General features: G+C 50.9%; 5 protein-coding genes across 5 annotated transcripts; 3 read left to right on the top strand and 2 right to left on the bottom strand.

Moving 5' to 3' along the window:
• Positions 1-1,358: 1,358 nt before the first annotated feature.
• On the top strand, positions 1,359-2,011 carry BKA67DRAFT_88964 (uncharacterized protein). The gene has a single exon (XM_046109522.1). The coding sequence runs from the start codon at positions 1,467-1,469 to the stop codon at positions 1,806-1,808; it is 342 nt and encodes a 113-aa protein (XP_045952414.1). The 5' UTR covers positions 1,359-1,466; the 3' UTR covers positions 1,809-2,011.
• An 809-nt stretch (positions 2,012-2,820) lies between these two features.
• BKA67DRAFT_663778 (uncharacterized protein) lies at positions 2,821-3,831 on the top strand (the record flags this gene model as incomplete). The annotated part of the gene is made up of 1 exon (XM_046108247.1): positions 2,821-3,831. The coding sequence occupies one exon, from the start codon at positions 2,821-2,823 to the stop codon at positions 3,829-3,831; it is 1,011 nt and encodes a 336-aa protein (XP_045952413.1).
• Positions 3,832-5,821: 1,990 nt separating this feature from the next.
• BKA67DRAFT_540895 (uncharacterized protein) lies at positions 5,822-7,822 on the bottom strand (the record flags this gene model as incomplete). The annotated part of the gene is made up of 1 exon (XM_046100834.1): positions 5,822-7,822. One exon carries the CDS (start codon positions 7,820-7,822, stop codon positions 5,822-5,824), a length of 2,001 nt encoding a protein of 666 aa, XP_045952412.1.
• Positions 7,823-9,592: 1,770 nt separating this feature from the next.
• On the top strand, positions 9,593-11,052 carry BKA67DRAFT_582665 (tetraspanin). The gene is made up of 4 exons (XM_046104014.1): positions 9,593-9,839; positions 9,900-9,928; positions 10,005-10,512; positions 10,561-11,052. Exons 1-4 carry the CDS (start codon positions 9,810-9,812, stop codon positions 10,816-10,818), a joined length of 825 nt encoding a protein of 274 aa, XP_045952411.1. The 5' UTR covers positions 9,593-9,809; the 3' UTR covers positions 10,819-11,052.
• Positions 11,053-12,453, bottom strand: BKA67DRAFT_582661 (putative integral membrane protein). The gene has a single exon (XM_046104013.1). The coding sequence runs from the start codon at positions 12,165-12,167 to the stop codon at positions 11,487-11,489; it is 681 nt and encodes a 226-aa protein (XP_045952410.1). The 5' UTR covers positions 12,168-12,453; the 3' UTR covers positions 11,053-11,486.
• Positions 12,454-12,505: the final 52 nt, after the last annotated feature.

Raw genomic sequence — 12,505 nt, 5'->3', positions numbered from 1 at the left:
TATTTCAGCTCGGTCACGTTACCAAGATCTAGTTAAGATGACTTAGAGACTTGAGAACTTTTGTAAGAAAGCGCTCCGACGTTCATTTGGTGCTTTGATATAGTGGTCCGCTATATATATAGAGAGAGAGAGAGAGAGAGAGAGAGAGAGAGAAAGAGAGAGAGAGAGAGGGAGGAGAGAAAGAGAGAAAGAGATAAGTCATAATCGACGCTCGCCGCGGAGCATTGCTAATACAACGCAGGCTATCATAAAATCGCCTTGTGCCAGTGAACAAGCAATGCTCACAACTATTGCCACAGACCTACGACACTGCAGAAGTCCTGCTGACTCTAGAAGACCAACGAAATCAAAAGTCGATGCACGGCGAGACTCTATCGGAAAAGACAGACGCGGAAATGCAGCGCTGGTTCTGTTCCCCCCTGTGGATCATGATGAGATGATGGCATTGTCGTACTCGAGGAGAAGCCGAGCTTAACAGAGCTTAGCAGAGCTTGGGTTGCAAAGAAAGGAAAGCTAGCAGTGGCAGCTTCCACAAGCATCGTAGTCGCCGAATCGTGTTGTAATAGCCAAGCTTCGTACAACTTGCCCCACGTTCGCGATGGCAGGTCAAGCTCTGCCGTGCTGGCTTGGCGGTAATGCAGGCCCTAAGACGGGAAGGTTGGAGTTTCTGCCAAGCCTTCAGTATGATTGTGGGTAAAGAAGGATCAGACCTACTCCAAGTGTTCAAATAACAGCCAAGAAGACCGCTATTTACTGTACAATCGGAAGAAATCCTAGTGCAAGTATTGGGTAATGATCTCCTGAAAGATTTGAACTGGACTGGGAAATAAAATGGAATAGCTCTGCCTGATGTATATTCTATATCTTCCATATCAAGAGGAAATTTCAGCGATCGACTGACAGGGGAGTGCAGTGGATGGGTAGTATGGGGTAGCGGGCGCAGGGCACCGAAACTTTGGCGGGTCGCCTAAGGATCTTTTATCCTTAACCTTATTTCTCTTATCGGATCCACCCCATTCATACTCGCTGTCTTCGTCTTCAGGCGAAGTTCCTTAACTCTACTTCGCTTCTGGCCATAGACACCACAATGAAGTGGTATTCGTGCCTGCGACGAAATCTATCTCTCGAGGCTGCACCAATGGTCAAAGGATGTAGAAATGTATAGAACGGAGGAAGAAATTGGCATCGCAATCAAGGAAGCGGGCCTTACCCGCGAAACGCTCTTTATCATTGACAAAGTTGCTTAAGGCATTGACGACAACCCTGTGGCAATCGAACCAAAGTCTCGAGAAGACGCAGATCCAATACTTTAATCTGTATGTCCTTTGCCTAATCTATACGAAAGTTCATCTTTACTTAATGTCGTACAGAGCTATCTGATTCACATTCTGTTCTTCGCCACATCAGATGCCGACTTTCAGCGTGCTTGGAAGTAAACGGAGGAGATTAAGAAAGCTAGCAAGGCTATGTTGATCGGGGTGAGTAACTACCTGAGGTCTCAAGTCCAATCAACATTCTGGAGCGCAACTGATTTACATGCTCTCGGCCACATCGAATGCCATGAGTATCTTCAACGCGGAAATGATCATGTTCCATGGCTACGCCAACATAGAACCCAGGTTGGCTCGTTCAAGGGGCTGACTCCTGCCTTCCAGGCTCCTGATGGGTCTTTGCAGCAGCTCTTGGCGCTCATAGCAAACGCGCACGACACCAGTCATGTTGTCGCACTTCTCGCTTGGATAATACAGAGCAACATCGTTGCTGTTGCCACCACGCGGAAGCCTGAGAGACCGGACGATCATTTCTAGGCTCTGAATATCAAGTTGACACACGAGGACGTACGAGAGATGACGGTTGTAAGCTCATATACTATTTTCGCACATCTAAGACGATCGTTCGTGAGAATTTCCAACGAGTTTTCTGAAGCACTCATCTGCCAGTTCCTCACACCAATCAGATATAGTTGATTATTGGCGCACTTCATATTGAGGCGTTAATGAGAATCTAGCCCGGCATTGGCCAAAGAAACCGCATAAATTCGATGCGTCCAAGATCGTCATCTTATGTCCAGTTTATCTGTCCATAAGACGCTTCTTAATGGACACTGCGGCTAACTCGGCTTATGCGGGTCTGTTAGAAGCTCCCATTTGGAATCACTGGATATAAATGGGTATGATGTACATAAGGTGAGCATGTTGTTAGAACCTGCCCTCAAATGCTGACTGCTACCCATAAAATTGTAATGTTGATGGGAGAGCTTCCCTGTCTCCGGTTACAACCCAAAGTCGAAACCCGATCTGTTAGAATGCAGTCATGGCAAGAGAAGTCTCCACGCAATCCAACATCATTTCCAGTGACTTGTAGTGCGGTGTGTGTTCCAAGGGACGATCGCGTCAGAGCACAGTCGCCCTTTTGCTCCCAGAAAATACGAAAATGTGCAGGTTGCTTTCACAAATCACTGAGTGACCAGACCTTCGGAAACTTTGGGCAACGGCACCGGCACGTCTCAATGGTAGTGGCGCACGGCGATCAGCCACTGGTGGGGCCACGGACGGCTCAATTATGCCGTTGTCAGAATACGCCGCTGATAGGTTGCGCCAAGCTGCTTTATAATATCACGATTACAGATCCAATCATATGATATGAGCGTGATTGACATGTTGTCGTAGCTCTGCGTAATTTGAGCAGTATAAGTAGTGCCATAATGATTTTGTTACGTTATTGAGCCTCAGGCGTCTCCATTTCTCAACGAACCCATTGATTTACACGTCGGGGAACGCTTACCTTAACCTAATCGTATGACTTGAACCTATCGCCAACATGAGCCAACAAATTAAAGCATGGACGTTCACTCATGGAGGGTTTCCGAATGCGCTGCAACAATCGGGACTTCCAGCCGACGTAGCACCACTCAAGCCATCAGAGATTCGTGTCCGAGTCAAAGCAGCAGCCCTTAACCCCGTCGATATTCGGATAATGGGAATCCCCTTATGGCCATATATCCCAAGTTCCGTTTTCCCGGCTCGCAAGGGAGTCGGCGAGGACTTCTCGGGCGTGGTGGAGGAGGCAGGAAAGGATTCCGGCTTCAAGCCTGGCAACGAGATCTTCGGCATCATCCCATACCTCCCCGGAGGCACCCTCCAAGAGACAGTCAGAATCGACACGCATTCCAAGGGATCGATAGTACTCCCGAAGCCGGCCGACTGGTCCTGGGAACAGGCCGCCGCGCTCCCACTCGTGTGGCTGACGGCCCAAACGACCATCGCCGCGGTCGCGCCCCATGTCAAGAACGGGAGGGTCGTCATCCTGGGCGGCAGCTCCAGCTCCGGGATGTACAGCGTCTATCTGGCGAAACAGCGCGGCTGGGCGGTGACGGCGACGTGTTCCGGTCGGAATGCGGACTTTGTCCGCGGCATGGGTGCGGACGACATCGTCGACTATACGACCACGAGCGTGCCCACGAAAGTCAAGGCGTTTGACCCCGATGCCATAATCGACTACGTCGGAGGGACAGAGTGTGTTGGCCTCGCCAGGAGATATGCGACCGTCGTCGGCGACAAGACGAATCGCATGGCCATGGGCGGCCGGAACGTGTACTTGTGGAACCCCCGGATGATCCTGCGCGCTCTTCTGGGACGGCTAGGGCTGGGGCTTTCTTACACATGTATCGATCTCGAGTTCAAGGCCGCATACTTGGAGGACCTTCTGCTCCTCCCCAAGGACAAGATTACCATCGATAGCACATTTGACTTTGACCAGGTTGTGGAGGCTTACAAGAAGCTTAACACGGGACGGACAAGGGGAAAGGTGGTGATTAAGGTCGCTACGTAAACACAACGCTATGGGAGGGAGAAGGAGGTAGACTTGAGAACGATTCGGTCACATTTTTAGAGCGACTACAAATACCCGTAATTCATCTGAGACTAGGTATGCACTGCAACATTCTGCGGCTCCTGAATCCTAAGTAGGGTTCTTATTTCGTTGGCAGTCCCTAACGAAATTAGAGTAATTCCCGATAGAAGTTATCATCTATTTCCATCAAGATTCTCTTTGATCAAGCTCTCTCCTTGTAGAATATTTTCTGCGCCATCGTTAACATCACAGCTCGGAACAGTGCTTCCATCTCTGAATCGCATGGAGCAAGACCGTTCGTAACGCGAGCGCTACTATCGTGTAGATCGCCGTAGATTGTCTCGTTGACATCTGCGCATATTGCCTCCCAGTTCTTAATCCCAGGCGAGGAAGGATATCTTGTTCGAATCGCAGAAACTGAAGGCGTATATGGTTGTCTCCAGGCTCTTGAAAATGGCACTTTTCTAGGTTTCTTTTACCTTTTTATCGTCCCACAAACGGTACATTAACATGTCTAAGGGTGAAAGATTTCGAAGCATCCCATCGTTTTATTGGGGACTCGTTCGCACCTGGTCGGCGCAATCAGCGAATACATTATCAGCATGGGACTAGAATTCCGCTTAAATAAAACGCTCATATTTCAAAGGGACGATACGTAAATCTTTCGGGTAGGCTTCTGCTATGAGTGAAATGGCCACCGGCATGACGTAGCGTTTGACTGGCTCTTTTATTTTTATTTTGTTAATCGAAATACGAGGGGGTTTGTAAGAGGACAGAGGTTTTGATTTACGAGTGTTGTCGCTCTCTCTAGTAGCTGGCCTTGCAGTTGTCAGGGCATTGACATCCGGCTTTGAAGGACCACTCCCAGAAGCTGGAGCAGGACTTTTCCAAAGCTACACAGATAGCAATTTCCGGATCTTTTGATTGATGGGTTAGAGCCTGGGTCTATCATTACAGCGGATAGCGAAACAGTGAAGGGGCCTACCTACCGAAAGTTGCAGCGATTTGTAGGTGTCGGAGTGTTCTGTTGGTGGCACGGTGGTGTAGCATCGAAGACTTTCACAATTTAGCAGACGGAGCCTACCAGGACGCAGAACTCGGTCGTTTCGGTAAAAGTGTCTGCTTCGGAGCTACCGTGATGACCTCCTTGATTGATTCTATGAATTTTGGCACACTTGGTGAAGGGGTGAAGCTGCTCAAACTTGGAAATTCTTCAGTTCTGGACCAAAAGTGAAGATGGTTGAGCACCCTCCTGTACCGCTTGCTTGGTATGGCAACCGTTGTGACAAGTGGCTCAACTGGAACGGTAGGCGCTGCAGTAGCCACGTTGGGGGCTTTTGTGCTGGGTTTGGGTTTCTTTAACGGCCGACCGTTGAACTCAAAGCTTGATTCAACTGCAAGGAGCCATGGGCACGGGTTCGCTGTCAAGTAATACCTACAACAAGTACAACAGCGAGATAAGCTACGCATTCACCAGCAATATCACGGACAAGATCTACTGAGTTATCTGATCTGTTTTCAAATTTGAAGGAAGGTGATACATTCAAGTACTGTGACACCTCTGTCCTCCTTGCACTCCCCGTAAATGCTCATCTTTGAAAGTACAAATGCTCCCAAGCCCGCTATGCGTTGACCAAAACCCGCCCACACTCCGAATGTCTGGAGTTAAATCAGCCCTATATTCCCAACGCCGAAAAGTCTCAAAGTCCAACACAATATCCCATTCGCCAATCCTTAAGCCAAGAGATGAACGCCCCATCCAGCGACTCCGTGCTCCCCGAGTTTCACGTACATTTGTACAGGACGTGTAGCGACGACGATGGTCATGTAAACGGGTAATCGACGGGAAGATGTCTACCGAGGCTATTTGAGACTGGGAGAAAGTCACAAATCCACCCAATAGTTGCTGATCTTCTGCACGGACAGACCATGGTTTGTTGCGCTCTTGGGCATTGGTCGCATCCCCATTTTAGGGTATTGATGCGTCATCAAACACAGCTTCGGCGTCGAAGAGGCTGTCAATGTCGTCGACATCGACATCGGCATCGTCCTCATCAGCCTCCAGGGCCATCAGCAACTCATCCGCCAGGCCAGTGAGATCGTCGCCTGCGTTCTCGCCATCGCCTAGCCTTTCGGTTACGGCAGATGGAGATACCGGTTCGAGAGACTCGGGGGTGCGGTACGCCACAGGTTCTGTCGTCACAGCTTCAGCGTCGAAGAGGCTGTCAATGTCGTCGACATCGACATCGGCATCGTCCTCATCTGCCTCCAGGGCCATCAGCAACTCATCCTCCAGGCCAGTGAGATCGTCAACCGTCTCGCCATCACCATCGCTTAGCCCTTCGGTTGCGGCAGGCGGAGACAGCGTTTCGAGAGACGCGGGAGTGCGGTATGCCGCGGGTTCTGTCGCCACAGCTTGCCGGATGTCGGTCTGATGATGAGGACCATGGCTATCAGCTCCACCTTGGTAATAGCTCATGGCCGTGGCGAGTGCATCTCGTCCGACATGCAAGCGAACCAGCTCGTCCCGTTCAGCAGAGTCCCCCATGCGCCTGGCGCGATCGATGGCCTTGCTTAGGCCGCTGATGTAATTGGCTGCGCGCTCTTCGAAGCGACTCTTAGCGGCAATCAGCGGACGATGGACCGGCTTCTGCGCCCGATCCATGTCCGATGTGTCGCCAATCTGAGCCATCACTTCTCTGGCAGCATCCAAAATCGCGCCAGCACTCTCAGGTAATGGAACAAGCAGGTCATAACAGAGCCCCATGTCTGGAAAAAGCGCGCCGAGCCTATCCACCCATTGCTGAACCCCATATGCTGACGCCTCACGAGCGCGTACCCCGCGCTCGCAGTGCTTGAATCCGGAGTGTAGAAGGCAGAGTGCCTTCAGAAGTGGCTGGAACTTCAACCCGTTTGAACGGACAGACTCTTCCAGATCCCCCAAGACGGCCTCGTTGGATCGTCCGTCTCTGCCGTCGCGAAGACATGGTATACCCTTCTTCACGCACGCCGGGCACTGTTCCTCGCTTGAGCATGCAGTTTTACTCCTTCTGCATGCTTGGCAAGCCTTGCGGCCAACCTTCCTCTTCTTGAGTTGGCCTTGCGTGCCATCTGGCGATTCAGACGGAGATGTTAGGGCCAAGGGATCGGTGTATGTGGGTGAAGATTCTTCGGGCTCCTCCCGCTTCCTCTTCTCGCCCTTGCTACGCTGCAACCCGGCACTCTGTGGCACTGATGGGTTTGCGACCGAAGGTACTCGGTGCTGTACCGGGCCGAGAACCACCGCAGCGCTGGTAAGACGTGGGGTGGTGACTTCTGACTGCGCCCACTCTAAATCTTCGCCGGTATTCTGCTGTCCGCTGTGGCCGGCCGCCGAAGCGAAAAATCCAGACAACGGGCCTAGGTCCTCCTCCACACCAAAAGGGTAGTCGTCATAACTGACAGGCTGTGCTGCGGCCTGCCAATCTAAACCCCTAAAATTGATGAGAGGGTTCTGGACGACTTGTGCACGAGCATACGCATCGTTGAACGAGGATGCTGGGACAAGCCCCTGGGCCGGATATGTCTGTGCCATGCCCAATGGTGCTGGTGGAAGATACTCCATAGGAGTGTTGATGAGAGCGGGATTTGGATAGGAGCCAAAGCCCGAGATCTGCGATTCGCCCATGTAGTGTCCCATGCCTCGAGGCATATGGACATAGTGAGACGAGACAGTGCTAGGGTGGACGTATCCTCCGGCACTATTTGCCTGTGGGACCTGTAAGTGGCCCGCGGGTTGTGATGCGTACCACGCGTCTACCGAAGGGGCAACAGCATCTGTCATCTGAGGGACCTGGAGGTCTCCCATTCGCTGTGACTGGTGCTGTGCAGTAGCCTCGGGAGCCGCCTCTGGGTACTGCTGCCAGAGTTGTGATGCGAAGAAGGCATCGAAGTTAAAGTCCTCCGAGTCTCCATTATTGTAACCCGACATCTTAACTCGTGACGAGAGGAAAGTATGCAGAGGTTACGATATGAAGGGATGGATGGTGAGAGGGATGGAGGGATGAAAGTAAAAAGAAACAGGTAGCGGGATAGGCGAAGCTATACAAGACGACGTAGAGGATAACAGTCAAGGCTGATATCGCTCGCCGATGTCTGAGATGTTCGTTAGACAATACAAATTCTTCAATGTGTATGAAAAGAAAATACGTACCGATTGTAGAAGCTTGGAACTTCAGATTGTCTTGACACTGCTCTTTGGTTTGAAGTTGGGATTCTCGTCACACTGGTGTATGAGTTGAATTTCTGATTCAGGTCAAACTGTGGCATGATTCGGGGACGAAATAAATGGTACTATTGATGAGAACTCCAATGGAATTTATATCCTCGCTTGAGCATATTTCTTTAGTGTTGTCTCGTCCAGATCCGCCAGAGGACCTTAACAATTGTTAAGCTTCATGCTGGATATGTTTCGGACAGGCTGAAAAAAATCACAACCAAAGACTGAAGTAAATTTTAATGATTTTGGACCAGCCAAAACTGCCTCGCATCCACCCATGGGCCAAGTGTACTGATGGAACCGTCTGCGAGAAGAGTGCTGATATGGAATATTGTTAGGGGGACGCCTGTTCCGTCAAGCAGAATCTTAACGTGCCTGTGTTCATGGTACTTGTTGTGGAGCATAGCACCAGCTCGCATTGGAAACTCAAACCACTGCTCTGTGCTAAAAGATTTTTTTTTCCTTGTGGAAGAGTTTTCTTCGTACTGTGACGGTCTTCTGATTTTTTCTTTTCTTCTGGCCCAGCCCAGGTTTTGGCAAAACTTATTCAGGCAGCACTGGCGTAAGCAATGATTCTGCTTTCGAGCTCATAATTGTTAGGAAGATTAGATAGTGCCATATGATGTTCTGATTTTATTCGGTACAGTGGTTCGGTTTGAATTTGTTCAGTGCTGCGCTACGATCTGCATTTATTCAGTGCTGTAATTTGTTCATCTACACTAGAATGCTGAGAAGAGGCATCGATGCGTGCTCATGGTTCAAATTACACCAACGCGGAGACGTGCTAGAGCCTTCGACGAAATATCTGTCGTCGTTGTTTCGATGATTGATTTATTGCTACTCCGACCGTACCTGGCGGTGTCTACCTAGCGTTGTCGCCATCTACTATAGCATGACCGTTGACTGCCAAGAAATGTCCGCACTAACAATTTACGAATGCGGTAATTTGCAGTGGGGACAAACCTGGGGTAGTCTAGTCTGGCTGTTGAATCCAGGACCTTCCACACATGCATGATCTTGCTCAACCCCCACCTCTATGGGGCTATATCCAGCTCTGCCATGAACCTAGTTCGGACGAGACAAGCGTATATGGCCGCCATAATCTTGCTCGTCCGTTGTTATGCTCTGTTCTGAACCTGGCTCGGGAGTGCGACAAGTGTATATGCATGATGTGACATCATTTTGTGACAATCGGTGAAAACTTTTCTCTTCTCTGACTGCTGTTCTTCCAAAATGTTCTCTGCAGAGGCATTCAGCTAGCTGGATTTTCCCACAACGTTTAGCACATCCTGAGAAGCATCTTAGCTGGGTCAGATCTACGTTATTGTTAGACTAGTCGCGTGGTTCTGAGACTGCAGAGAACGTCCGATGCCGGTTGGGGACGTTCTTGGAGTAACACGAGGGCTGCACGCAGAGCCTTTGTCGGAGTACATCACGGAACGGAACGCACAACGGGCGGCTGCTTCCTCGACTTCGTGGCCCCTCATCGAAACTGCCCAATTAGAAATGGTGGGCCTTCGCTCAGCCTCCTCAGGGCAAATAATGGTACAAATATAACTGTTTCAACTCAGACACCTTTTTTCCTGGTGATAATACAGTGCAAGAAACATCCTGCTGGCTTCTATCAAACACTAGTCAGGACAACTGCATCAATTCATTCCATTAATTTTCAGTGACCATTGACTCCAGCCTATCAGAAATGCCGAGTCCGGTGCTATTCTACATCATCGTGGGTTCTTCAAAACAACGGCTATTATTTCATGTCGTGGCTAAAATATATCCTGTTCAGTTAACATTCGGTCTAGTTGCAGCGGCAATGTAAGCTATCTATCACCATGGCGTGTATGAAGTGTTTGTTCTAGATGTATTGTGTTGTTAATCCAACCTGCTCAAGCTATGTCCTCGTCAGTTCCAGCAACTTGTCTTTGCCAATCTCGCTGGGCACTCGAATCCTTACCATCATCCTCCCCGTCCTCGCGACCGCAAATGTGTACTTGACGCCGCGTTTGCAGTCAATATCTCGAGCGCAGAAGGGTCGGGCGCTCGCCGTGCTCGTCCCCGCAATCCTGCAAGTCGCCCAGGGAATCCTGACCGTCATCCTGGCGACTTTGGCATTCGAGGGCCTGATTCCGGGTGTCAACCTGAACTGCAATCTACATAACGTATGGCAGCAGCTGTGGAAAAGCCATGACTCGCGGTCTATCGAGAGAATCCAGGATGCGTTCAACTGCTGTGGGCTGGTCTCGTTGAGAGATATGTCGGAGCCTCACCACGGGACCGACACGGGCATGTGCAGTTCGCTGTATCACAGATCTAGCCCTTGTGCCGGCCCCTGGACTAGTGCTATGCAGCGTAACTCGGGTGTCGAGTTCGGCGTTGCCATTGCTGTCGGGATACTGCAAGTATGTACTCCAGAACACCACCTGCCTCCTCATACACTAACCTGGTAGTTGTTGGACCTTACCCTATTCCGTTTGGGAAGCGTCCTCTCCCAGTCGAGGCGAGGATTCAGACCGCTTCTCCAAAGTTCGAGATCAGGCCGAGACGCTCGGTTGCTGGAGAACGGCCCAGACGAAGAAGACCATACCGCCGAAGCCGAGGATGTTACCGAATCAGGGACTCAAGACTACGGGACCACAAACAATGGCGCCAATCCCCGTGTTGAGCCTTCTAATCTTGGTGACGACGCTAGCCCTTGGCGAAGCTGAGAGGTTCTACAGCATGACGAGCAGCTACATCGGTTCTGTCTGCATACCTAGCATGACAAAGTTCGCATGTGTTTTTATATTTTCTCTACACGTGGATGAAAGGTGGACAAAAGTCACGGTTCTCTGCTCGATTCAATTCAAGAATGTATCTTGCGAGATACACGGAACCAGGATAAAACAAAAGTGTGCAAGTCGTAGTTCTTTTAGTACCAAGTATAAAATTTATGAGATAGAATACCAGTCGCTCAGAGACGCCAAAGTTGGGATACTTTCTCTTGTATAGGTCGCTACTGACGAGTAGACTCCCTACTAAAGGCATCGACGCCATGATTGGCAGCGATAAAAGTGACTTCTATGATACCTCTATGCTGCGCCTTTCCCTAGAGACTATCCTCTGATCATTCGAGGACTGAATGTGTAGATACCTTGCCATTCTTGTTGCAGTACCAAAAGAAAAAAAAAAGAAGTATTAGTGTTTAGCCACCGCCGTATTCATGAGGCAACGGTACAAGCTTGTAAAAAATGGCCCTGGAGGGCTTATACACAACGTGGTTCTCTTGTAGGATCGAGTGTCTCAGAGAGCCATGATTAAAGCCCATATCCGTTTTCAGCAGAAGCATACGCAGGATTTCTTACATCTAGTTCTTCCGCCGTAGGCATAGAATGACCTAATGCTTCGCGGCGTCCTTCTTCTTCCTCTCGGTTTCGACGAGTCTATCGAACCTCTTGAAAGCCATGACACCCTCAAGGGAGGGAGAAATCGTCCAAAGCCACCAGACCTTCCCGCCCTTCGGCACGCGGTGCTTCTCCAACCTGGTGCTCGCCATCCACCAGGACTCGGTGACATGGATCACGACGAACGGGACGAAGATGGCCTTGACCAGCCACCGATACCCCTCGGCCCCGAACGGGAAGAACGCGTCCAGGAGATTCCAGGGCGCCGTTCCCGGTCTCACGAAGCCCAAGGTCGCGGCACAGACGACGTACAGGCCGATACCGAAGAAGACGACGAGATCGAGCCCCGCAGGCGGCGCGTACCGGTCGATCTTGATATCGCTCAGGCCCAGCTTGGTCAAGGCCGTCTGCGCCATCTCGACCAGCTTGACCCGAGACGCGCCCCAGTTGGGCAGCGGGGGGTCGATGGCGACGGTGTGGGTGCCGGACGCCGACCTGATGGTCAGGGCACCGAGCGACATGTCCGTGATCTGGGGCCTGGCGGCGGCCGAGGCCGGGAGGCCGTTGAAGGCGCGCAGGTAGAGCTCCAGCTCGCCAGCGTGGTCCTTGTTCATGTGCGCGACGACCCGCGCCTTGATGGCCGCTTCTTTGGCCGCGGCGTCTGTGTCGGCCATGCTGTGGGTATTGCGCACAGCCTACAAGGTATCGCGGACGCGGCGTTGATGTGCAATGCGGGGGAAGAATCACACACGACTCCTTGCGTTTGTCTCAAGGCTACGGAAGGATCGCTGATTGGCCCAAAGTCAGTCGGCGAAATGAGAAAAACCTCGAATGCGACCTGTCAGATTCAATTGCACGGCCGCTGGTGTGAAGTTAATGATCTCTTCCGTGACGACGCGTCGAGCCAGACCCTTGATGAAGATCACATCAGAATGAGGAAGTCGCTCGTGGCATGGTGGCATTTCCCATTTGTCCCGTCCCTTACCTGGGGACCCCCACTGAAATTGTTTGC

This window comes from Truncatella angustata (genome assembly GCF_020726525.1).
Source record: "Truncatella angustata strain MPI-SDFR-AT-0073 chromosome Unknown BKA67scaffold_10, whole genome shotgun sequence".
Lineage (NCBI taxonomy): Eukaryota > Fungi > Ascomycota > Sordariomycetes > Amphisphaeriales > Sporocadaceae > Truncatella > Truncatella angustata.
Note: the sequence above shows the minus strand (reverse complement) of the source record. Positions and strands in the feature narration are given on the sequence as shown.